This window comes from Ranitomeya imitator, chromosome 1 (assembly GCF_032444005.1).
Source record: "Ranitomeya imitator isolate aRanImi1 chromosome 1, aRanImi1.pri, whole genome shotgun sequence".
In the NCBI taxonomy this organism is placed as follows: Eukaryota; Metazoa; Chordata; class Amphibia; order Anura; family Dendrobatidae; genus Ranitomeya; species Ranitomeya imitator.
Window position 1 is genome coordinate 531,467,846 of NC_091282.1, and position 27,907 is coordinate 531,495,752.

The window sequence follows — 27,907 nt, forward strand, 5'->3', positions numbered from 1 at the left end:
CATTTTTTGGCAAATATTGTCAATATCCAATATCAGGGTCAAAACCTAAGTGCTGAGGAAGAGGAGTTGGCTATGACATGGGTATCCAGCAATCATCCATCTTTAATGCCAACTATAATAAACTTCAGAGCTAAGGGGGAACCATTCAAGAAATATATGTTTGCTGAAGATATTTTAAGGAAGGTCACACTAGTAAACTGGTGGAAGTCACTTAAGCGCTTGGATTTAGAGACTGTTCAAGTAATGATTTCACTTTTAACAGCAGTAGCTTCTTCTGCAGGCGTTGAAAGAATATTCTCTTCCTTTGGACTCATTCATTCTAAATTGAGAAATCGGTTGGGACCCAATAAAGCAGGAAAGCTTGTTTTTCCTTTCCAGATTATGAATAGGAACAAAGAAGAAGATGATGATGAAGATGACGACAAGTGAGCTACAGAGGACAGCAGGGACAGTAGTATTTAAGTTTTTCATGTGTCGGCTGGGCTGACAGTCTAAGTTTCTTATAATATATATATATATATATATATATTGTTTAGCCAAATTAAGGTACCGTCACACTAGACGATATCGCTAGCGATCCGTGACGTTGCAGCGTCCTCGCTAGCGATATCGTCCAGTGTGACAGGCAGCAGCGATCAGGCCCCTGCTGTGCTGTCGCTGGTCGGGGAAGAAAGTCCAGAACTTTATTTCGTCGCTGGACTCCCCGCAGACATCGCTGAATCGGCGTGTGTGACACCGATTCAGCGATGTCTTCACTGGTAACCAGGGTAAACATCGGGTAACTAAGCGCAGGGCCGCGCTTAGTAACCCGATGTTTACCCTGGTTACCATCCTAAAAGTAAAAAAAACAAACAGTACATACTTAGCTACAGCCGTCTGTCCTCCAGCGCTGTGCTCTGCACTCCTCCTGTACGGTCTGTGAGCGTCGGTCAGCCGGAAAGCAGAGCGGTGACGTCACCGCTCTGCTTTCCGGCCGCTGTGCTCACACAGACAGTACAGGAGGAGTGCAGAGCACAGCGCTGGAGGACAGACGGCGGTAGGTAAGTATGTAGTGTTTGTTTTTTTTTACTTTTAGGATGGTAACCAGGGTAAACATCGGGTTACTAAGCGCGGCCCTGTGCTTAGTTACCCGATGTTTACCCTGGTTACCGGCATCGTTGGTCGCTGGAGAGCAGTCTGTGTGACAGCTCTCCAGCGACCAAACAGCGATGCTGCAGCGATCCGGATCGTTGTCGGTATCGCTGCAGCGTCGCTAAGTGTGACGGTACCTTTAGTTAACAAACATGGATGTTTGTTTAAGCAAATAACTTATGCTGTAATGTTGTTATTGTTTCAGTTGAATAAATCTATTTAAATTGTTATTAAGGTCAGGATTATTTTTCTCCTTCCTAAGTACAACAGAACAGTGGTGTCCAAATATGAATGATTAACCCATTAAACTGGGGAGAAAAAAGTAATATAAAAAGTGATTCTAAAAATCTTCATCTACTTGCATGTTAAAGTAGCAAGAACTAGTTTAGGTAGAAACTTTGATTTAAATCACTGATTTAAATCAAGCCTTACTGACTAGTGATTTAAATCGTGATTTAAATCAGTTAGATTTAAATCAAATCCACCCTGGTGTTAGATCAAAGGAAATGTCACTTTCTCGTCACACACATTATAAGTGGGTACCAGACCATGCCTTCATCAGCTCTCTGACATGCAAGACCCCACTCTTTTCCCATCTGGGGGTCAGACCACTCCTGTGTCAGCTGTCCAATACATCTGACTGCACCATCCACAGCTGTGCAGTGTGCCAGAGGCCTATTTGAGAACAGTTATTAACCTCAGGCCTGAATGGGCCTTACAGGGGTTGTCCAGTATAGGGGTTCAAGTCTACAGTCACTCTATGTGACTGCAGACTTGTGAATTCTCACAGCTTGAACAACGTGTGCTGTCAGAATTCCCTGTTTCAGTGCTGAGAGCAGGCAGTTATGTGACTGCAAGTGCCGTACGTGTTTTGCATACTTCTGGTCACAATCTGACTAGAGGTGTCCGGTCTTGATCAATTCACTTATATTGAGTGTTATTGACAAGTGACCGTATGTATTCCTCCCCTTTCTTCACACAGGTATGCACTGAGTAACCCGATGTTTACCCTGGTTACCGTTGTAAATGTAAAAAAACAAACGCTACATACTTACATTCCCGGTGTCTGCAGGTCCCTCGCCTTCAGCTTCCAGCACTGACTGAGCACCGACCGTAAAGTACAGTGGTGACGTCACCGATGTGCTTTGCTTTACGGCTGGCCGGCGCTCACCAGTCAGTGCGGAAAGCTGAAGGCGAGGGACATGACCACACACCGGGAATGTAAGTATGTAGTGTTTGCTTTTTTACATTTACAACGGTAACCAGGGTAAACATCGGGTTACTAAGCGCGGCCCTGCGCTTAGTAACCCGATGTTTACCCTGGTTACCAGTGACGACATCGCTGAATCGGCGTCACACAAGCCGATTCAGCGATGTCAGCGGGAGATCCAGCAACAAAATAAAGTGCTGGACTTTCCCCAGCGACCAACGATCTCCCAGCAGGGGCCTGATCGTTGGTCGCTGTCACACATAACGATTTAGTTAACGATATCGTTGCTACGGCACAAAAAGCAACAATATCGTTAACGATATCGTTATGTGTGACGGTACCCTTAGTATAGAGATGTAATCAGGACTACATTTTTGATCATCTATCCACACCAGGATGTGTTGAGCAGCTGTCCCTAATTTATAACTAACCAGCTCACATAATACCGCTGTCCTCTTCCTGCACTGGGGGCCTATAAATTTAGATTCATTCTTAGGGGTGCACGCATGTGTGGGGTCGCTTGCATTCAGCAAAGCATCGCATTAGACAAGCATCAAGTTAAAGGGCAGTTATTCCATGGCAGTTAGTCAGGGCAGGAGTCAGGAAACCCACACTCCCTTCTATCCATGTGCTATATTCCTATCCTCCTATGTTCCCTTGCCATCCACAGTCACCGTCACCGTCCCATCCCCCTCCATCACGACTCATATACATCAGCTCCTCTCTCCTTCCCTCTCCCATGTACAGCTCCCATGCACTTCTCACCTTCCTGAAAAACCTCAGCCCATCTTGCCCAAACACACTGCCCAAAAAAACTTCTTACAATTCAAAAAACATCTTGCTTTTTATCTTCCTACTCCTACTGATTTCGGGAGACATCTCTCCCAACCCCGGTCCACCATCCCACAACCTCAATCGCTACCCTACCTCACATCAAAACCATTCTAACCTTATTAATATTACTTGCACTCCCTCATCTTCTTTTAAGTGTGCCCTTTGGAATCCACAATCTGTATGTAACAAGCTTCCCTTCCTGCAGAACTACTTTCTGAACAACTCTCTGAATTTGTTGGCTCTCACTCAAACCTGGATCCAGGACTCTGACACGGTCTCCCCTGCTGCCATTTCCCATGGTGGCTTACAATTCTCCTATTCTCTGAGACCCACAAACAGACCTGGTGGTGGAGTCAGCATACTCCTCTCCCCACAATGCACCTTCCAGTTCATCCCCCCAGCTCCATTACTCTCATTCCCTTCTTTTGAGGTCCACACCATCAGGCTCTTCCGTCCCCTCTCCCTCAGAGTAACGGTCATATACCGGCCCCCAGGCTCACCCACCCTCTTCCTGGACCATTTCTCTGCTTGGCTGCAGCACTTCATGTCCTCAGAACTCCCAACCCTTATCCTGATTTTAACATCCCCATAAACAGCCCCACTTCTACATCTGCATCCCAGCTTCTATCACTAACCACTTTGCTCGGCCTCTCACAGCTCTCAACCTATGATACAAACAAGGATGGTAACACCCTTGACCTGGTCTTCGTCTGGCTGTGTTCAATCTCCTACCTAAATAACTAACCGCTTTCCCTCTCTGACCACAACATTCTCTCCTTCACGCTCACAAATACTCGCCCACCTCAGCCCACTCCAACCTACCATTCAGTCAGAAATCTACAAGCCATTAACCTTCATACACTTTCAGACTCCCTACACTCATCACTATCCCCAATCTCCTCTTTTTCCTAACCTGATCTGGCGGTACATCACTACAATGACACTCTTAGAAGCACCCTGGACCAGTAGTTCCCCTCACCATCAGAACCTCCAAACACAGAGTAAAACAGCCCTGGCTCACATCGCAAACCCGATTTCTCCAGCGATGCTCTAGGAGAGCTGAACGCTTATGGAGGAAAACTCGCACACCAGAAGACTTCATACACTTCAAATTTATGTTAAAAACCTATAACTCTGCCCTTCACCTGGCCAAACAGACCTACTTCACCACCCTGATCTCCTCACTATCCAACAACCCCAAGAAACTTTTTGACACCTTTCACTCCCTCATCAGGCCAAAAGCACAAGTCCCTATCACAGACATTTGTGCTGATGACCTGGTCTCCCATTTTATAGAGAAAATAGACAATATCCGTCAGGAAATCCGCTCCCAATCACCAAGTTCAGTGACTCCCATCCCTCCCTGCATCTCCCCTGGCTCACTCTCCCCATTTGATCATCACAGAAGAAGTCTCCAGGCTCCTCTCTTCTTCTCGTCCGACTACATGCACTACCGACCCCATTCCCTCTCATCTCCTCCAGTCTCTCTCTCCAGTCATCACTACTCACCTAACTACAATCTTTAATCTCTCACTCTCCTCAGGTAATTTCCCATCCGCCTTCAAACACTATCATTACTCCGTTACTAAAGAAACTCTCCCTCGACCCATCCTGCACAAATAACTACAGACCGGTCTCCAACCTCCCCTTCATCTCTAAACTCTTGGAGTGCCATTCACTTCCTCCTAGACCCTTCACAGTCCGGCTTCCGCCCCCTACACTCGACAGAAACTGCACTCATCATAGTGACCAACGACCTTCTGACAGCAAAATGTAACGGTGACCACTCCCTGCTCATTCTTCTCGATCTATCTGTAGCTTTCAGCACTGTTGACCACCCTTTCCTACTCTCTAGGCTCCCGTCACTAGGCATTAAGGACACTGCTTTCTCCTGGTTCTCCTCCTATCTTTCTGACCGCTCCTTCAGTGTTCTGTTCTCTGGCTCCACTTCATCTTCTCTTCCACTCACTGTCGGGGTACCTCAGGGCTCAGCCCTTTTCTCACTATGGAAACAACAAAAACCCTCACTGTCGCCCTGATCCACTCCCGCCTGGACTACTGCAACGCTCTATTGACCTCCCCGTTACTCGACTTTCCCCTCTCCAGTCTAACCTTAATGCAGCAGCCAGGGTTGTCTATCTAGCTAATCATTACTCGGATGCGTCCACTCTTCGCCAGTCGTTACACTGGCTGCCCATTCATAATAGACTCCAATTCAAAGTACTTTTTCTCACCCACAAAGCTCTTCACAGCGCAGCACCCCCTTACATCTCCTCCCTCATTTCTGTCTATTGGCCTAACTCTGCAAATGACTTTCGACTAACCTCTGCACTAATCCGTACCGCCCACTCCAAGAGTTCTCCCGTACTGCGCCAATCCTCTGGAATGCTCTACCCAAAGATATTAGGACCATTCACAATTTGCATAGTTTTAGGCGCTCCCTCAAAACACATTTGTTCAGAGCAGCCTATCACGTTCCCTAATCAAAGTCATTTTATGTTTGTTTGTAGCCCATTCACTACTTCCATCTATCCTCCACCCCTTGAAGATGGCTGGGCCATCATCATTGTAAATATATCATTGTAAATACACATCTGTACTTTTGTATCTCCCCCACCTCATTGTAGATTGTAAGCTCTCACGAGCAGGGTCGTCTTATGTTGCTTTAATTATTGTATTGCTAATGTTGTTACTTATGACTGTTGTGTTTGAAACTGTTAAGCTGTAAAGCACTTCGGAATATGTTGGCGCTATATAAATAAAGATTTATATTATTATTAAATCATATACAGTACTTGCATCCATGCGCCTGCTTGCTCCCGACCCCGGAGATAACCCTTTCCCACCAATTTCCATTTTTGTGTTTTAGCTTTTTCCTCCTCTTCTTCCAAGAGCCAAACATTTTTTTAATTTTCTGTTCATAGATATATGAGGGCATGTTTATTGCTGGACGAGATTTACTTATTTATACATTATAAGAAAAAAGTGCAAGGCACAGGAAGATGAAGATAAAAGACAACATTTAATGAAAAAGTACAAGACACAAGATAATCAAAGCTGATGAGCATAAGGCCAGTTTCACACGTCAGTGGCTCCAGTACGTGAGGTGACAGTTTCCTCATGTACCGGAGACACTGACTCACTTAGACACATTGAAATCAATGTGTCTCTGCACATGTCAGCGTGTTTTCACGGACCGTGTGTCCGTGTAGAAAACACGGAGACATGTCAGTGTTCGTGGGAGCACACGGATTACACGGACCCATTAATTCAATGGGTCCGTGTAAAACACGTACCGCACATGGACGCTGTCCGTGTGCAGTCCGTGTACCGTGCAGGAGACAGCGCTACAGTAAGCGCTGTCCCCCCCACGTGGTGCTGAAGCCGCCATTCATATCTTCTCCGCAGCAGCGTTCGCTGGAGAGAAGATATGAAAAATCCTTTTTTTTTTGTTTTTTCGTGTTTAAAATAAAGATCCCTGTCCCCACCCCCCTCCCACCCTCTGTGCGCCCGCCCGCTGTTAATAAAATACTCACCCCTCTCCCTCGCAGCGTCCTGTCCTCGCAGCAGCTTCTCCTGTATGAGCGGTCACGTGGGGCCGCCGATTACAGTCATGAATATCCGGCTCCACCTCCCATAGGGGTGGAGCCGCATATTCATGACTGTAATGGTCGGCACCCACATGTGTATTTTTTATTTAATTATCTTTATTTTTAATAGAGGAAAGGGAGGTAAATTCAAAACTTTTGGGTTTTTTTTTTTCATATTTTTGTTAAATTCTACTATATTTATTAGCGTCTTTACTGGATGTGAACCTGCAATCATCTAATGGCTTGTACTACACACAGAAATACCACAGTATTGACACATATCGTAAAAATCATCACCTCCTTTGAAGCCCGGCCACAGGCTTGGCTTCAGGGGCAACTCCATCATGACAGGCAAGGAGTTCTTTAACTGACTTCCAGCTGTTATGGCAACCCATGATCGAATAACGGGGGTGCTAATAGGCACAAAGATTGATGTGTCCCCACTAGTGATGAGCGAGTGTACTCGTCGCTCGGGTGGTCTCCGAGTATTTGTGACTGCTCGGAGATTTAGTTTTCCTTGCCGCAGCTGCATGACTACATGTGGGGATTCCGTAGCAACCAGGCAACCCCCACATGTGCTCAGGCTGGCTAGTAGGTGTAAATCATGCAGCTGTGTCAACAAATACTAAATCTCTGAGCAGTTACAAATACTCGGGAGACCCCCCCGAGCAACGAGTATAGTCGCTCATTTAACAGTTTAACAGTTGTGCTTGGAGCTCCGTTCCACTTGCGGATATTACAGACAGGTCCTTGACTATGTGCCAAAGCCATTTTCTGCAGCGTATGGTATGGGCTCACCGCGTGAGCCATCTCCGTACACCTGCTACAGACTTGTGCTGTACATGTACGGTGGATTAGGGGTTAAAAAAGCAATCCAGTTTTTTTTTTTTTGCATGCATGTCATTTATTTAGACCGTCTTTTGATGGAAAACGCTCCAAATTAGGCACTGTCCAATCAAAAGACGGCAAACAACGCTTCAGGGAGAGAAAAAAAAAATCTCAAATACATGAAAAATTCTTCCAACCGATTCAAGAAACACTTCAAGAAATTAAAAACTTTACAAAGGAGAGTCTTTTGAAGTGATTTCCACATACCCTAACTGTGTGACAGAAGCCAAGCAGTAATCATCAGTATGTATGATATTAGCTTCCCAGTGGTACAGTCTCATGCAGTTTCATCATACAGGCATTTCTGGTGGCAGTGATTATTACTATATGCAGCAATACTAGCACAGGTCACTAGGACATCTTAGGTTCAAGTCCAAAGCGGGACTAATAAATACAGATTAAAAAAAAAGTTTTAAAAATATGAAAGAAAACAAAAAGTTCTAATCACCTCCTGCTCTAATAATAACAATAATAAATGCGCGTGCTATCGCCACATTCATTAAAATCTGATCTGTGAAAAGATAAAAATAATTAACATGTAAACACCTAAAAAAATGAAATGAAAAAAATGAAAAACAAAATTGTGGGTTTTTTTTGGTCACCACAATACCACAAGAAACGCTGCAAGCAGTGATAAAATATCATTATTATCAATAAATCAATATTATCAATAAAAACGGTCTTGCAAGGAAAAAAAAGCTCACTCACTGCTTTACTGACTGAAAAATGAAAACATTTATTTATTTTTTTTACAAATTTCTGATTTTTTTTTACCACTAAAATAATAATAATTTTTTTAAAAAATGGACACATTTGGTATTGCAGAGAGCGCACTGATGAGGAGAATCATACCGTCAAGGTCATTTTAACCATAAAATGTATACCATAAAAACAATTCTCAAAACACAATGTCAGAATTGCAAGGGGGGGGGGGGGTTCCCCAAAATCTCACCACATTTTTCGCAATCTCACCACAATTTTTCAAAAGTTCATCCGTCATTCAAAAGTACAAGCCGTCCCACAAAAAACAAGCCATTAGATGTCTATGTAGACAAAAATAAAGTTATGGCTCTTTGAAGAAGATAAGAAAAAAAAAATGAAAACGAAAAAACAGAAGTTGGCCATGTCAGGAAGAGGTTAAGAGCCTATTCTGGTGACTGTGATTATTACTACATGCAACAATATGGGCACAGGTGACTAGGCGATCTTAGGTTCAAGTCCCTAAGGGGACTAGAATACAGAAAAAAGAAAGAAAAAAAAAATATATATATATATACACACACACACACAAAAAGTTAAAATCCCCACCCTATTCTAAATTCTAATATTATCATTATTATTATTATTAATAATAATAATAAATATGCGCGCTATCATAAAAATCTGATTTGTAAAAATTGTTGAAAAGTTCGAGAAAACATCAAAATCATGACTGAAACTAGCATAGGATGCAATGCATTGGAAAACTTTGGGAAAAACTTTTTCTCAATATTTATAAAAAAAAATCTGGGCACCTTAGAATAAAACCCATACGCACTTGATAATGTGCATACATATTCATTATTAGTTTAGATAGAGATGCAATGGTACCCTGGAAACTAATGGTAAAATTGAAACTAATTTTCAGTACAAATTATCTTTTAAATCCTGGGGCATTTTGCGGTCTATATCTCTAACAGCATATTTTTATTCTATGGGTAATAATTATATTAATATAATTATATTTTAATTGTGTCTTTTGGGTATTCAGATGGATTGTTAAATAGATGATTCAAATGCATCTTAAATATAATGTACTGCTGTGGGCGGGAGAATTTATCATAATCGGAGCTGCACTTTTACGGTTGAAAAAAGTTGCTATATATGGCGCATTTCTGTTTTGCACAAACAATTGTTTTTTTTTTTTGGTTTTTTTTTTTAAAGGTGGGGTCAACCAAAGTCTGATGTATTTCTGTAAAGCCACATTCACACAATCAGAATTTGGTCAGTTTTTTACCTCAGCATCTGTAAGCCAAAACCAGGAGAGGAGCAATCAGAGGAAAAGTATAATAGAAACACGTCACCGCTTCTGCATTTATCACCCACTCATGGTTTTGGCTTACAAATACTGAGGTGAAATACTGACCAAATACTGAGGTAAAATACTGACCAAATACTGAGGTAAAATACTGACCAAATACTGAGGTAAAATACTGACCACATACTGAGGTAAAATACTGACCAAATACTGAGGTAAAAAACTGACCAAATACTGCAGGTGTGAACATGGCCTAACAATTGGAGTAAAATATAGCAACGTATGGAGACATGATGCTTTTTTTTTTTTTTATAAATTTGGTAGATCTTGCTCCAGTAGGCTTCTGTAGTAACGCCAATTTTCAAAATTGTTTTTGACTTTGCAATGATTTATGAATATCTGCAACACATAGGATGAAAAAGATATAGCTCAAGAAAGAAGACTGTTCACGTTCCAGGGCAAAAACCTTCTGCTTTTAGTATTTATTGTGATACTTTAGATTATTTTACACTAGTTTATATATTATAAAAGCTATAATGAAATTACTTTATTTGGTCAGCTGGAAATTTATAGCTAATTTAGCTGGTATCTTTATCTGTTTATTGAATGTGTGCGGTGACTGAAGCAAAGTTTCCATGCCAAAGCCAAATATGCACATCTGATTTTGGAAGTGCTTACCGCCAGGGGCATGTAGATGTTTTATTACATATTCTAAATATCCAATAAATTCACATGTAATAAATGGCGCAATAATAATAATAAAGCAATGAATGCAGCATGGCAAAGAAAACACTTTCCATGACAGAATTCAGTCTACATCGGTTGCCTTCTTATGATGAAGACTTGGATTTTATTTTCAACACAGAGGGTATGAGAAGAACTGTGCAATACTTACATTACTTTTTGCAGATTTTTACAACCTGAATTTTGTACTTACTTCTGAATCTCGCTCAATAATGGACCATCCCACTCCAGTGTCACCTGTAGGAAGCAGAGATAGATATAGTTTAGACAATCCCTGGTCTGCAACACCACAATATTATGGGTCAAATAAGGCTTCTAATTTACCATAAGCATTTCCTAATTGATGTACTCCAAATAGAAGTACTACTGGAGTGTTTAGATCACATAGTATTGCCCATGCGTGATCGATAGCTAAGCCACCCCTCCTCCAGGGCAATAACAGACTGGACAGGAATACTGAGAACTCCAAAACACGAATAAAGGGTTTTAAAAAATATATATTTACTTAAAATGCAGACTGATTAGCGAGAATTTATTACCAATTTTAGCACCGTTTTGTTCAAACATATAAAAAAAAGAAACTACAGCCCCCGCCACCTTTGCTGCCAGTAGCTAAGGTAGATGTCGTATAGGCCATGCAACAGAAACAGAAGGGGGTGAAATACTAAAAATGTTCTTTTGTGTCCTCTCCAGAAAACAGCAACAAGGGAAAAGATAGCAGTGAAAAATACAACGGTATGATTTCTAATGATTAACTTTCTTGGATACTTGTTAAAAAAAAAAAAACTCCAAAATTATGACTTCTTACAGATGGAAGAGTAAAGCGGCTTTTCAGTTATGCCCAGCTAGATGCCCCACGCTTGCCAAAAATCTGGTTTTCATGCTTGCATTATTATGCACCAGAGAGACATTCACAACACTGTGTAAATTGGGGGCAGTGACCTCTTGTAATCACTGCAGAAAAGTACATGGTAAAACAATGGGGAGCGACAAAGTTACACAGCTCAACTCCATTAAAACACCTTTGTTTCAAAACTGGACTGGAAGGTTTCCATGAAAAACCACGACAGGGATTGAGCGGGCACTGCAATAATCAATGTCAATAAAATCAATGGCCACACTGTCACATGGGACTCCCACATTTGTGCCCTTCCACAGATCCAGCTTTATGTCAGGATAGCCAAGCTACAGTGATAAAGTAGAAAAAAAAGTGTCTGCACTTCTGCCAACAAGTGATTTCCACTACAACAGCTTTATATGTGTACTATGCCCATACTGATCATTAGTGGGCTACTTACTTACTTACAACAGTGTGTGAGTGACACTTGCACTTTAAGTCGGACGAACAATTATTATGCTTCCCCCTTTTTCTTTAAATCCAGAAATCTGTTTTTCAACTGTTTTGTCTGTTCGCCGTTATATGAGTGAGGAGTGCGGGCGTATCTAATTTTAAGCCTTTCAGTAATGCTCTTTCATGAAATGCATAAAATGAGAAGCCATTGATAATGAGGCAGTTATTATGCGATTATGCTGGTTAGTAACTTCTGTTAATCAATGAGCTTTTATTCCATGCACATCTATTGAGAGCTAAAAGCACAGAAATGGATAATATATATATATATATATATATATATATATATATATATATATATATATATCTGTATACACACACACACACACACACACAAATATACCAGTTCTGTCCGTTACAAAAATGTGCACGTGTTACTAGAAGGCACTACATGAGACATTCTGTATATCTACACACCCATGAAGACTTCAAATTACTTGTTAGGGTAAGTTCACACAGGGCGTTTTTGCTGCTTTTTCTTCTGCAGCAAAACCTGATCTTCATGGAAGGAAAGAAGCTGCGTCAAAAACGCAGGTTTAGGTGTGTCTTTGGTGCTTTTTTTTTTCTCTTTGTCCATGCTAATGTCATTGAATTTTCAGCAGCATAAACGCAGCAAATAATGATACCTGCATTTTTGCTGCGTTTTTCAGCACCCACTCAAGTCAATGGGTGAAAAACTCTGAAAAAAACGCAGCAAAATTGCTGAAAGAATTGATATGCCCTATGTCCAAAAAAAGCAACAAAGCACAAAATACTGATCACACAAAAAACCAATGTGTGTTCATGAGATTTCTGAAATCTCATAGGCTTTGCTGATACTGTAAAAAGCAGCTGAAAGCTAGCATAAAAAAGGAGCAAAAACTGTGTGAACTTACCCTTACACTTATTGGCCATACTTTCCTGACCGACTAGGATATGAGAGTACAGAATTTACTCCAGGCTACGCATTTAACAAAATGATTAAAATTGGATTCAAACACTATGTCAAGAGTGAAACAAACTATTTAAGAGAGGAGTTAACACAATGCCATATTCAATAAGGTTCAGTCTATCAACAAGGAATCAAACACCGGGCCGTGATCGAGATGTCGATCCTAAAACCGATGAAACCATTTTACGACTACAATGCAGAGGTAAAGACCTGATGGTTATTCTAGATAAATTACAATAATTATAGGCCAGATGGAAAAACTAAATGTTGAATATTTAATACAGGAAATATACTATATTTAGAAAAGCAAATTCATATATATATATATATATATATATATATATATATATATATATATATACACACATATATATATACATATATGTTTGCGTGTGTGTGTATATATATATGTGTGTGTGTGTGTGTGCATGTGTACTTATATATGCAAGTACAATTATGGATGTGAACAGCATGTATGTATATATATGTGTATATATATATATATATATATATATATATTCATACACACACACAATCTATATTTATAGACAAATATATATGTATACGCACAAAGATCCCTCCTTGTGTAACAAATATATTTGGAATATTGCTCATCCGAGTAGATTACAATGGACTAATATGATATTGTACGATTAATACATACAATATGGCTTATAACTAAGCAAGCGTTCACTTAAGTGACATGGGTACCAAAGCTACTTCACAATGTTAACAAAAAACACAGCAGCACTTCAATAAATTGTGTGACTATAAGGTTTTGGTCTTGTGATATAGGAAGGTAGTTTTTCAAGGAAATTAATGTATCTGACAACTTACAGTAAATGTTATATAACTTTAAACTTTTATAAAACATGTCATAAAAATGTCATATCACTAACCCAAAAAAAAATAACTAAAAAAACATGAATAACTCAAACAAAAAAAAAAGTATACAAGTAAGTAGTACAAGTTTCCTAGACTATGGAAATATGACAAAATGTATGTATTTGTTTAGCAATCAATGCATGACATGGCATGCAGTGAATAGTCAATTGTTTTCAAAGGATTAATTTGCTTATGTTAATACTTTTGCATTATAGTCTATAGTTTTAATGTTTTCTAGTTACTTTTTTTTTTATTGAATTTATTGAGTTCTTGAGATTCAGAGAGCAAAGTGTACTTCTTTTCTTTGGCTTTTTTTTGTAGGTTACAATGACAGCGACCACAGGAAGAGTTAAACTCCTGGCATGCTTGGACTGCCACACAGTTGGGAGAGTTCTTTAAATAGGGTCTGTCACTCTTACAAGCCATCAATGGGATTTCCTCCACAAACTGCTGATTTGTTCAGGTACGGAACAGAGGAAATTTCAGTTAACCTTTGTTTCACCCGAGAGACAGAAAAGAGGGGAAAAAAGCCAGTCTGGAGAAAAACCTTATAGCAGGACTGGTAAAAGTGAGAAAAAGGTTAACTTGTAAAATAGACACCCTACAAAACCTACTGACAAAGACAGCATGAAAAATACTCATTGAGCAAATAATAAAGAATTACAAGAAACAACTTTTTGTATATTATTACAATTTATGTTATCTATGTTATCGACCACTAGAGATTTAAAGGTCAGTTTTAAAAAGGAACAGATAGATGTTACAAAGGGAAAAAAAATGTACAGTAGCTTATTATAACACAAATGATGGCTACTAAATAATAGGATATTATAAATATTAACCAATATAAGCCAATGAGGCACAATTGCGTTCTTTTCTATTATACCGTGCTCTGAATAAAAGCTTTTCACACTAGTAGTAAAAAAGTGCACACAATAAGTCATGATCAAATTTACCATGGTCGTGAAAAAAAAAAAAAAATTCTACTGCTAAAAGAAGAGCAGATTGCAAAACGGTCCGGAAACAAATTACATCTAATAAAAGAAATTTAATGGAATACATGAGCATTTACTTTCTAGAGAACCCAAAGGAAAGACATGCTTTAACTCAATGGCGCAGGCTAGTGATCACACGGTTCTGGTGATACTTGTCTGTTGCCCCTGGTAACCCTCATCAAGTGTAACGATGCTGGCCTACAATGGCCTTCGACTGGGAAACCATTCTCTGCCTTTCCATGAATGCTACTGGGCCATCTGTGTCGGCAAGCATAAAAGGCCAGTCTGCCTGTGGGCCCGTCAGTCTGAACACCACCCTTCTGACCCTGATTAAATACAACTTTCAGTCTCTTTTTGTCCTCCCCGTTGACTTCTCCTATTAAAGCAGAGCAGGAACAAAGAAAGCGGAAGAGTGGACTATCTGCCCCCAAGAAAGGTGATGTCTGATACCGCTCAACACAAGGATTAGCAAGGCAATACATAACAAAAGTTAGTTTGGGAGGGGGGAGGTGGGAATGAGAAAAAATGTTTCAGGCAGATCTTTAACTTGGTGGATACACAACTCATTAAATAGCCATACAATAGACAAGACTTAAAAGAAACAACAGGCATAAATAAATGATTTGCGGAAAAGACACTTCATCGCATCCTGACACAGGGCACTGGCACTGACAAAAGTGCAGAGTTTACAACATTGCAAGTCATCTCCACAAAGCGCTGGGATAGATAAAGTGAAATACTAGTAATACAAAGGACTCATGTATTTGTGGATCCCAACGTTGTCAGCTGTGTCTTCAGGGTAGACTTTAGAAAGTATATAAAGCATCCAATGTGAAATTCACAGAGGTGGAAACATTTCAGGGAGTAGATTGTATTGTACTTCAGGATCATTCACTTTCCCACATATGATACAATATATCTTACCTACCTTGAAACAGTAATGACTTTATGTAAAGGCTCATTCAGACGCCAGAAGTACAAGAAAATTGGTCCGAGTTTCATCAGGGTTTGATTAGTGTCAGTTTTCACAAGCAAATTTGGTCATTGTTTCATCAGTCTTTCTTAGATAAGTACATTAAAAAAAATTATAGTAGTTTCTAACATTGACACATCAATAACTCGGTAAAAAAATGGGACAACCAAATGCTATTGGATTTTTTTCAAGGACCCATAGACTTTTATTGGTGATATTGATCCAAAACTTCGATTAAAGGAATACAAATTTTGTACAGACCACTCAGTCAGCAAAAATACACGGACATGTGAACAGCCCCAATGACAAGAATAAGTACAAGTTCTATCCTTGAAAACCAGATATAAAACTTGTATGAGAAAAAACTTGTAAGAGAAAAACTGAATGAGACCTAAGAAAGTTCTGTGAGGTAACGCTTATATGAAAAAAGAAACATGTTAAAACGGCTATATTTAAGTTTTAACAATAGGCTGTGTGTTATAAAAGATATTTATACAGTAGTGTGTGAAACGAAGAATGCCTTCCAAAATAGAAGAGTTCGTCTTCATTCACACGTCCCTGATTTTTATCCGTTGTAAAAACACAGAACGATTTTCAGCAGTTCTTGGGCACTGTGTTTTCACTGATGAATAAAAAAAAAAAAGATAAAAACTACAAAGATTCTCCTATCCATTACAATGTAAATCCCGGACACCACACAGATGACATCCATGTGCTGTCAGTGATTTTCACGAACCTGACTTGAAAAGAGTCAGGTCTCAGTGTTATAATGGATACATGTTGAAAAGCACAAATGGAACGTGCAAGTGACAAATGGACGCTTGACTGAGGACTGAATAGTTTATTGGTATCAATTAACAAAATGTGAAGTGAATAAACAAAAGAGAAATCTAACGCTAAACAATATTTGGCATCAACGTCCTTTGCTTTCAAAACAGCATAATTTCTTCCAAGCACACGTACAGTTTTTGAATTAACTGAGAAGGGAGGTTGTTGTAAGCATTTTGTAGATCTAAACACAGATCGTTCTCGATGTAAGCTTGTGCAAATCTTTCTGTCTCAGACTCGATCTTCAGATCAGGGCACTGTGGGGAGATTACCATCGCTTTCAGGTCACCTTGCTCTTCTTTACACTAAAGTCAGTTCTTAATGACATTGGTTGTATGTTTGGGGTCATTGTCCTGTTGCAGAATAAATTTAGAACCAAACACACCCCTGATATTGTATGATGGCTAAGTATCTGCCTGTACTTCTCGGCTTTGAGGATACAGTTATCCTGACCAAATCCCCAACTACACTTACTGAAATGCAGCCCCAAACTTGCAAGGAACTTCCATCCATGCTTCACTGTGGCCTGCAAACACTTACTATTGTGCTCCTCAGCCCTCGGCACACTGCATTCTGTTTCATCCAAATATTTATCATTTTGACTAATCAGTCTAGAGCACCTGTGGCCATTTTTTAGCACCCCAGTTCTATGTTTTCATGTATGGCATAGTCACTTGGCCTTGTTTTCATGTTTAAAGTATGTTTTCTTTGGTAGCAATTTTTTGATGAAGACCATTTATCTCCAGACTTCTACGAACAATACATGGGTATAGCCGGGTTGCTACCATTTCCGAACCGGGTTTTCTTAGCTCACAACTCCAACTATGTTCCTCAACATTGCCCATTTCTTAGAGCTTCTTCAAAAGAGCTTGAAGAGCACAACTTTAAACCTCAGGTCGGCTTTTAAATCTTTTCCTGAGAAAGACCTCGCTGATGCAGTAAAGCCACAGTATTTTGCGTCTTGCCGCTTTGCTCAGTCTTGGTGTATGTTTAGTGACTGGAAACGGTCTTTCACAACCTCAATTTTGGAGCAGAGTTTGGTTGTCTCTCACCAAGTTTTAAGGTACTGTCACACTGAGCAACTTTTGAACGATAACGATAGCGATCCGTGACGTTGCAGCGTTCTGGATAGCGATCCCGTTGTGTTTGACAAGCAGCAGCTATCAGGATCCTGCTGTGACAATGCTGGTTGGAGCTAGAAGGCCAGAACTTTATTTTGTCGTCAGGTCACCCACTGTCATCTCTGGATCGGCGTGTGTGAAGCCGATCCAGCGATGAGTCCCTGGGTAAACATCGGGTTACTAAGCGCAAGGCCGCTGTGCTGTGCTTTACGGCCGGCGCTCACACAGTCAGTGCGGGAAGCTGACGGCGAGGGACGTGACACTCACCGGAATGTGAGTATGTACTGTTTGTTTTTTTTAGAACGGTAACCAGGGTATATATCGGGTTACTAAGCACGGCCCTGCGCTTAGTAACCCGATGTTTACCCTGGTTACCCGGGGACTTCGGCATCGTTGGTCGCTGGAGAGCTGTCTGTGTGACAGCTCCCCAGCGACCACACAAGGACTTTCCAACGATCACGGGCAGGTCATATCGCTGGTCGTGATCGTTGGAAAGTTGATCAGTGTGAAGGTACCTTTACACCTTATACACAGATGTTTCTCTTTCAGTCAATGACTGTTTCAACAAACGAGAATAATGACATTATCACCTTCTTAGCATATCTGGTTACTCATACACCAGACTATAATCCTACAAAATACTTGATTTTGTATAAGTATACCCACGAAAAATGTTGCCGTTCTGGAGGAAAAGGGTGGTCACACTAAATATTGCTTTGATTTACATTTTTCTTATGTTCATTCACTTTGCATTTCATTCATCGACAAAAACTATTAACACTTCTATTTCTAAAAGTATAAATACTTAATTTTCTGGAACAATTTCAAGAATGGCAACACTTTCAGCCACAAACGTCTTAAGGCCCCTTCACATTAAGCGACGCTGCAGCGATACCGACAACGATCCGGATCGCTGCAGCGTCGCTGTTTGGTCGCTGGAGAGCTGTCACACAGACCGCTCTCCAGCGATCAACTATGCCGGTAACAAGGGTAAACATCGGGTAACTAAGCGCAGGGCCGCGCTTAGTAACCCGATGTTTACCCTGGTTACCATGCTAAAAGTAAAAAAAACAAACACTACATATTTACCTACAGCCGTCTGTCCTCCAGCGCTGCGCTCTGCTTCTCTGCTCTCCTCCTGTACTGTCTGTGAGCCGGAAAGCAGAGCGGTGACGTCACCGCTCTGCTTTCCGGCTCACAGCCAGTACAGGAGGAGTGCAGAGCACAGCGCTGGAGGACAGACAGCGGTAGGTAAGTATCTAGTGTTTGTTTTTTTTAACTTTTGACATGGTAACCAGGGTAAACATCGGGTTACTAAGCGCGGCCCTGCGCTTAGTTACCCGATGTTTACCCTGGTTACCAGTGAAGACATCGCTGGATCGGTGTCACACACGCCGATCCAGCGATGTCTCCAGGGAGTCCAGCGACAAAATAAAGTTCTGGACTTTATTCAGCGACCAACGATCTCCCAGCAGGGGCCTGATCGTTGGTCGCTGTCACACATAACGATTTCATTAACGATATCGTTGCTACGTCACAAATAGCAACGATATCGTTAACAATATCGTTATGTGTGAAGGTACCTTTAGTCTCTTTTTGGTCGTTTCTGTTTAGTTCTCTCCCTCCTCAACTAAAATTGAAGCTAATGTCTTACAATTTTTACTCTGTAACCAATAAAATCATCATCAAAACAGGACATCTGTCAGAAAACTTTTAATTACAAAACTCCTTAACAAATTATTGTATAAAAAGATCACAATGTTACCACTTTAACCCTTCCCCGACATAGTCAACTTCCGTTATTCATTCCAATTCTTCCGAAAACCATAACTTTTTTACTTTTTAGTCCAGATAGACATGTGTAGGCATGTTATTTTTTTATATTTTTTAAATACACCACACCATTTATTTTACCTCTTAGTGCACTGGAAAATGGGTGAGAAAATGCATTAGGGGTGAAATTGCAAAAAAAGAAAAAAAAGAAACGCATTTCTGACATTGTTTATTGGGAATGTTGTTTACAGTGTACATTGTGCGGTAAAAATGACTTGGCAACATGATTCTCGAGGACAGGTCGATTACGTCAATACCAAACTTTTTCAGCAGGACAACATATTTATTGATACCATTTTGGGATGGATATGACAAATTGGTCTCTTCTTATAGAGAGGACCCAGAGTTCTGGTTCACAATCTCCATTCTAGTTTCTTTCACAAGTGCTCGGTGGGGTTGAGGTCAGGTTTTACTATATATAACAAACAGATAAAGTTGCACTCTGTAGTGCTACAGCATGTAAACATGAAATACATGAAACTTAAATTGCATTACTACTCTAGATAATAAGAAAAAATGGAAATGCTCTGCACGTAATTTGGCCAATTCATGCCTGCCCAGCAGCCAATGACAAGGCGATCTCCAGTTGCTGGGAATCTAATATGCATCCTCACATTTATGTGTAGGTTGGTCTCTGCTGCAATTAAACTTTCACATTTTGTACATGGTGAAGTTCAAAGCTTTAGCTGTTATGCTATTTTAGGCATTGTCCTTAGTCGTTATTATAACAATTTGAGAACATTTTTCTTGCCATTGACAATAGTGTCTACACTCAAGATGGCAATGTTTAACCCCTTACCGGCATCGGACGTACGATACCGTCCGATGCCGGCTCCCCTGCTTTGATGCAGGGCTCCGCGGTGAGCCCGCACCAAAGCCGGGACATGTCAGCTGTTTTGAACAGCTGACATGTGCCCGTAATAGGCGCGGGCAGAATCGCGATCTGCCCGCACCTATTAACTAGTTAAATGCCGCTGTCAAACGCAGACAGCGGCATTTAACTACCGCTTCCGGCCGGGCAGCCGGAAATGACGTCATTGCCGACCCCCGTCACATGATCGGGGGTCGGCGATGCTTGTATATTGTAACCATAGAGGTCCTTGAGACCTCTATGGTTACTGATTGCCCGTCGCTGTGAGCGCCACCCTGTGGACGGCGCTCACAGCACACGTGCAATTCTGCTACATAGCAGCGATCAGCAGATCGCTGCTATGTAGCAGAGCCGATCGGGTTGTGCCTGCTTCTAGCCTCTCATGGAGGCTATTGAAGCATGGCAAAAGTTAAAAAAAAAGTTTAAAAAAATGTGAAAAAAATAAAAAAAACATAAAAGTTTAAATCACCCCCCTTTCGCCCCAATCAAATAAATCAATAAAAAAAATATCAAATCTACGCATATTTGGTATCGCCGCGCTCAGAATCGCCCGATCTATCAAATAAAAAAAAGTATTAACCTGATCGCTAAACAGCGTAGCGGGAAAAAAACTCGAAACGCCAGAATTACGTTTTTTTTGTCGCCGCGACATTGCATTAAAATGCAATAACGGGCGATCAAAAGAACGTATCTGCACCGAAATGCTATCATTAAAAACGTCATCTCGGCACGCAAAAAATAAGCCCTCAACCGACCCCAGAGCACGAAAAATGGAGACGCTACGAGTATCGGAAAATGGCGCAATTTTTTTTTTTTTTTTAGCAAAGTTTGGAATTTTTTTTCACCACTTAGATAAAAAATAACTTAGTCATGTTTGGTGTCTATGAACTCGTACTGACCTGGAGAATCATAATGGCAGGTCAGTTTTAGCATTTAGTGAACCTAGCAAAAAAGCCAAACAAAAAACCAATGTGGGATTGCACTTTTTTTGCAATTTCACCGCACTTGGAATTTTTTTCCCGTTTTCTAGTACACGACATGCTAAAACCAATGATGTTGTTCAAAAGTACAACTCGTCCCGCAAAAAATAAGCCCTCACATGGCCAAATTGACGGAAAAATAAAAAAGTTATGGCTCTGGGAAGGAGGGGAGTGAAAAACGAACACGGAAAAATGAAAAATCCCCCGGTCATGAAGGGGTTAAAATTAAAATATATACAACTTACTCCTATACTGTCATGAAAGCTCCACCGATGTCTCATTAACGGTCGTGCTCAAATTCTGTTGACACACGACCAGTGATGAGTATCGGGACGGTCACACTTAGGGTACCGTCACACAGTGGCATTTTGATCGCTACAACGGCACAATCCGTGACGCTCCAGCATCGTAACAATATCGCTCCAGCGTTGTAGACTGCTGTCACACTTTGCAATGCACGACGCTGGAGCGATAATTTCATGACGTATGTGCGATGTAGAAGCCGTTGGTTACTATGCGCACATCGTATACAATATCGTGCACACCTTTGTTACACCATGCGATCATGCCGCCACAGCGGGACACTAGATGACGAAAGAAAGTTTCAAACGATCTGCTACGACGTACGATTCTCAGCAGAATCCCTGATCGCAGGAGCGTGTCAGACACAGCGAGATCGCTGGAATGTCACGGATATATCGCTGGAACGTCACAAATCGTGCCGTCGTAGCGATCAAAATGCCACTGTGTGACGGTACCCTTAGTGCAATAGCATAGCCAAAGAAATTCTCCATCTATCAATAACTTACACAAAATCCTCACCAATATCTACTTTGTTCTCTTTCTGTGTCACACAAACCAACCATAGATAAAGCGTTCTACTATTTTGAACTCAAGCCAGAAATGGAATTGCCTGCCGCTGGTATCAGCTCTGACAATGGGATATCGGTTGCGTTTTGATAATTACAGTTTATAAGAAAGTGGTGTATGTTTCAATTTTAAACACATGTAAAGATATAATTTTTCCATCTGGACAACCTTCTTTTCCCCAACGCAATGCTTATGTGGCAGAGACGCTCGATAGCCAGGTATTTCCATGCGCATTACAGGTAGCGTGCACCTATCCTTTCATTACAACATAACGCATGTACGAATTACTATAGTATAAAATAACTGATGTGCCACTCTCCTTACCTCTGGGTGACGAGGCGGTTCTATTGTCTTGCTATTGTTATGTCATGTTCCATGTCCACACTTATAAGTTACACTAGATGGTGGCCCGATTCTAACGCATCGGGTATTCTAGAATATGCATGTCCACGTAGTGTATTGCCTAGCCACGTAGTATGTTGCTCAGTCACGTAGTATATTGCCCAGTCACGTAGTATATTCCCAAGCCACGTAGTATATTGCCCAGCCACATAGTATATTGCCCAGCCACGTAGTATATTGCCCAGCCACGTAGTATATTGCCCAGCCACGTAGTATATTGCCCAGCCACGTAGTATATTGCCCAGTCACGTAGTATATTCCCAAGCCACGTAGTATATTGCCCAGCCACATAGTATATTGCCCAGCCACGTAGTATATTGCCCAGCCACGTAGTATATTGCCCAGCCACGTAGTATATTGCAGTCACGTGGTATATTGCACAGTCACGTAGTATATTGCACAGTCACGTAGTATATTGCACAGCCACGTAGTACATTGCCCAGCCACGTAGTATATTGCCCAGCCACGTAGTATATTGCACAGCCACGTAGTATATTGCAGTCATGTAGTATATTGCACAGCCACATAGTATATTGTCCAGCCACATAGTATATTGCACAGCTACGTAGCATATTGCCCAGTCACGTAGTATATGTAGTATATTGCCCAGTCACGTAGTATATGTAGTATATTGCCCAGTCACGTAGTATATTGCCCAGTCACGTAGTATATTGCCCAGTCACGTAGTATATTGCCCAGTCACGTAGCATATTGCCCAGCCACGTAGCATATTGCCCAGCCACGTAGCATATTGCCCAGCCACGTAGCATATTGCCCAGCCACGTAGCATATTGCCCAGCCACGTAGCATATTGCCCAGCCACGTAGCATATTGCCCAGCCAGGTAGCATATTGCCCAGCCACGTAGCATATTGCCCAGCCACGTAGCATATTGCCCAGCCACGTAGCATATTGCCCAGCCACGTAGCATATTGCCCAGCCACGAAGCATATTGCCCAGCCACGTAGCATATTGCCCAGCCACGTAGCATATTGCCCAGCCACGTAGCATATTGCCCAGCCACGTAGCATATTGCCCAGCCACGTAGCATATTGCCCAGCCACGTAGTATACTGCCCAGCCACGTAGTATATTGCCCAGCCACGTAGTATATTGCCCAGCCACATAGTATATTTCACAGCGACGGAGTATACAGCACAGAGCCACGTAGTACACAGACTTAAAATAAAAAATAAGCATATACTCACCCTTGAAAGCTCGTTGAAGTCCTGGCCCTGTGTGCGGTGCACGCGGCAGCTTCCGGTCCCAGGGTTGGTATGGGCGCAGGACCTGTGATGATGTCACGGTCACATGACCGTGACGTCATGGCAGGTCCTTATCGCATACCATCCTTGCCACCGGAACCCGCTGCTTGCTTGGAGCGGTCACCGGAGCGTTGCGAGGAGCGGGAAAGGTGGCAGAAGGTGAGCATAAAAATAATTTTAAAAATTAAAAAATCATTATAACATTAGATCTTTTGACTATTGATGCTGCATACGCATCATCAATAGTAAAAAGTTGGTCACACAGGGTTCATAGCTGCGTTAATGGAGTGCGTTACACCGCTGTCCATTAACGCTGGCATTAACCCTGTGTGAGGGCTGACTGGAGGGGAGTATGGAGCGGGTACTGACTGCGGGGAGGAAGGAGCGGCCATTTTTCCGCCGACTGTGCCGGTAGCTGATTGGTCGTGGCTGTTTTGCCGCGACCAATCAGCGACTTGGATTTCCATGACAGACAGAGGCCGCGACCAATGAATATCTGTGACAGACAGATAGACAGATGGAAGTGACCCTTAGACAATTATATAGTAGATTTTACAATAAATAATACAGACCTGTATATGAGCTCTGCATACATATTTCAAGGGCACGTGCCAGTTTTTATTTGAGTAACAGTAACCAGTATAAAGCTTCAGTTATTGTAATTTCACTACTGGTGGACATTACCAAGTAAAAGGAAGGATGCAAAACCGGTAATCTGGGGAACAATGGGGCGGTAATTCCATTGTATGTGGCCCCTAGATATTCTTGTTACCCCCATATTTAAGAATTCTCTCTGTTCACTGCCCCAGGCAGAGATGTGTATTAAATGGAATCTGCCAGTAGGATTAAATCTTCCAAACAGTTTACTTGGCATTGCAGGTCATAGGAAGCTGAATACAATATATCTTGGATCTGATGTATTATTCCAGAAAAATCCATGTTTTTCTTATATGAAAATGAGCTGGTAAGATCTATGGGCTGGACACAGCTCTGCATGAGAATCTGCTTCCAGTTTATTTTAAATGAAATGTGGAGTTACCAGTGTGAGACATGTAATGACTGATATTTTGCTCTAACAAAATGTGTGAATCACATTCCAGAACGCGCACACACACAAATATATATATGTGTGTGTGTGTGTGTGTGTGTGTGTGTGTGTGTGTGTGTGTATATATATATATATATATATATATATATATATATATAAATATATTTGTGTGTGTGTGTTCTGGAATGTGATTCAGCACAAACATGCTCCCTCTCTCTCCTTCCTCCCCTCTTCATACACTGTGAAGAAGTATGATGTGAAGAATTTAGTGAGCTGTGCCCGGTTGGGACAAGCCTTGACATTGAAAGTTTAGAGTAAAGCTTTTTATCAACACATTTTACAAACTTTATACTTATCATCTGTCCTATTGATTTATGCAAAGATTGTTTATTTCTATCCCAAATTATACAGTGCACGATTCCCTATCCTTGCAAGAATTACAATATACCTTATTTTATTTACAGGACAAAATTATTTTGAGAGCGAATTTACATAATTACAAAGTGTCTAAGAAGCATCCTATGAAGTCCTCTGTATTTGAGCATTTCACAGTGACTCAAGATAATAAACATTTTGTGTGTCAGTGTATAAGTGACCCAGATGAAAACAAATGTTGGATTGCCAAAATCAGTGCATACTCAGGCAGTGGTAAAAATGCTCCTTCAAGAGCTTCCAATCTAAAAAGACATTTACAACGCTGCCACCCAGAACTTTACAAAGATGTGACTGAAAAAGATCACAGAAGCACCAAGAAACCAGAGACCAGCAATTCCCGCCAGGCAAAGGAGGAGGAAAGAGCGTCTCACACGTCAGTTACAAAATATTTTGAAAGTGATAAAATTACTGTAACAATGACAGCAGATGTGTTTAAAAGACAGCTTATCGAGCTTATTGTGAAGGACTGTGCACCATTATTATTATTTGCACGACCAGCTTTTACAGCTCTTAATGGAAAAATGGCTCGCAAACTTGGTGTTTCTCTGGAAAGAGAAAGTATTAGAAAATTAGTGACTGAAGAAGCCCTTAACCAAAAGGAATATCTTAAAAAGACTCTCAAGAGACGCTTTGTATTTCATAAAATGGATACCTGCACATGTCACAGAGTGAACTATATTTTACCATCAACGTTCGATATGTTTGTGACAACAAAAAAATTGTTACCAAGACACTGACAGTAAAAGATTCTAAAGCTCATCACAACAGCCAGTTTCTCCAGACCTTAGTGGAAAAAGTTCTTTACAATTAGATGATCTTGTTGAAGCTGCTTCACACCTCTTTCCTGCTCATCACATGCGCTGTGTTGTGCACACGCTGCAGCTGGCACTAAAAGATAGTCTGCAAGAGCGACATGCTGGAACTCTGATTAGCAAAGTGAGGAAATGGTCTATTGCTGCCAGAACCCCTAAAATTGATTCCATCTTGAAAAGACATGCTGGAAAAGGGGCAATTATGGATCAAGCCACTCGGTGGGGCAGTACCTATTTAATGATTGAGCGATTGCTTGAGCTGAAACCCTTCCTTGTAGATATGGCCAACCCTCAGGTAACACTACATGAAGGTCAATAGACGCAGGTAGCTGAATTGAAGGAATTGCTTCATCACCCATTTACAGTGACTAAAAAGTTTCAAGCCGAGGATTTAACTCCTGGCATTTTTATAAAGGAGTGGAAGAACTTGTTGTTTTGCCTGTCCCAAAGAGGAGGTTTAATAGCAGATGGCATTACTGCTTCAATGAAATGGAAAGAGACACTGCTATTAGAAAATAAAATTCTTCTGGCAGCTGTTTATGTGGTCCCGAGTCATTGTATATTGCTAGATGATCAACAGCTTACTAAAGGAAAAGAAGCTTTGATTGAGGTAGCAGTTAGGATGAGTGGGCTACAGGATGGCAAAGAGCAAGAGGACGCGGGTCCTGCCAGTGGTGCTGCTGCCGTTCCTCCATCCTCATGAGATGAGGAGTTTCATTTCGACAAGTATTTGGACGACATGGAGCAGGCAAAGCGTTGCTGCAGGGAAAAAGATTTCACTCCCATAGAAAACAGATTGACCATATTTCAGCAAAATTTTTCACTTGCTCTCAAAGAAGTAGAAGAGTTCAATCGTTCATCAAGACTGTGCATGAGGCAATTCCTTTATACCCTGAAATTGTTAGAGATGTTGCCCATGTGGTTACTGCTTTGCCACCAACCCAATTTAGTATAGAGAGGTTGTTCTCTAGCCTTAAAATAATTAGGACAGATTTGAGGTCATCTATAAAGGAGGATCTGATGGAGGCGATCCTATTTCTCAGAACAAATTCATAAACTGCAAAAATGCTATTCAGTACGTTTTTGTTGAAAACAGTTTTTTCCCCACTTACTGCATAGTGTGTACATTGTAAATATTCAAATCTTTTTGTTCTAAAGTTGTATTCCAATAAATATATTTTATGTTCTATCTAATAGGCTTGATTATTGTATCATAATAAAGCTTAAAAGCCTGACGTTACCATTTTACTACAGTAAATTTATCACAAACTTAAACATGAGCCATGTATGAGGGAGTCGGTGCCATGGGAATTGAGGAGTCTAAGGTTTGGCTTGCCGACTCCCCAGCCCTGCTGCAAACAGCACTATATGTATGGCGGCACGATCGCGCAGCCTCAAGTTGGGCCCTGCAGCGATAGCGGCATTTATCCCCTCTTATGCCTTTGTCAGCATTGATAGCGACATAGAGGAGCATTGCGCAGGGAATGGGTTCCTTGCCTGCTTCCATCAGGACAATGTCATGGAGACTCCCAGACGCAAGATGGCTTTGCAGTGCAAGCAGAGAGCAGGACCTGAGACGCCTCATTCCCTGCCTACTAGAAGCTGCTCCGATGCTCTGCAGTTCAGAAGCATTGCAGAGTATCAGATCAGCGATTTGTCACTATACAATGATGTCCCAGGATGGGACATTGTAAAAAAAGTATATAAAATAAAAATTTAAAAAGAGTAAAAATATTTTTTTTTAAATCCCCAAGAACAAAAAGAAAAATATTTTTCCAATACATTTATGTAAATAAAAAAACAAACAATAAAAGTACACATATTTGGTATCGCCACGTCCATAACAACCAGCTCTATAAAACTATCCCACTAGTCCACCCCTTCAGTGAACATCG

The 27,907-nt window shown here is 41.1% G+C and overlaps 1 protein-coding gene across 1 annotated transcript in view; it reads right to left on the reverse strand.

The window, feature by feature from the left end:
* Positions 1 to 27,907, reverse strand: part of ZCCHC7 (zinc finger CCHC-type containing 7) — a 299,973-nt gene that overhangs the window by 151,614 nt on the left and 120,452 nt on the right. Inside the window, exon 3 of the mRNA XM_069767439.1 lies at positions 10,608 to 10,651. Within this exon, the coding sequence (XP_069623540.1) occupies positions 10,608 to 10,651 (44 nt within the window). The remainder of the gene's footprint in view (positions 1 to 10,607; positions 10,652 to 27,907) is intronic.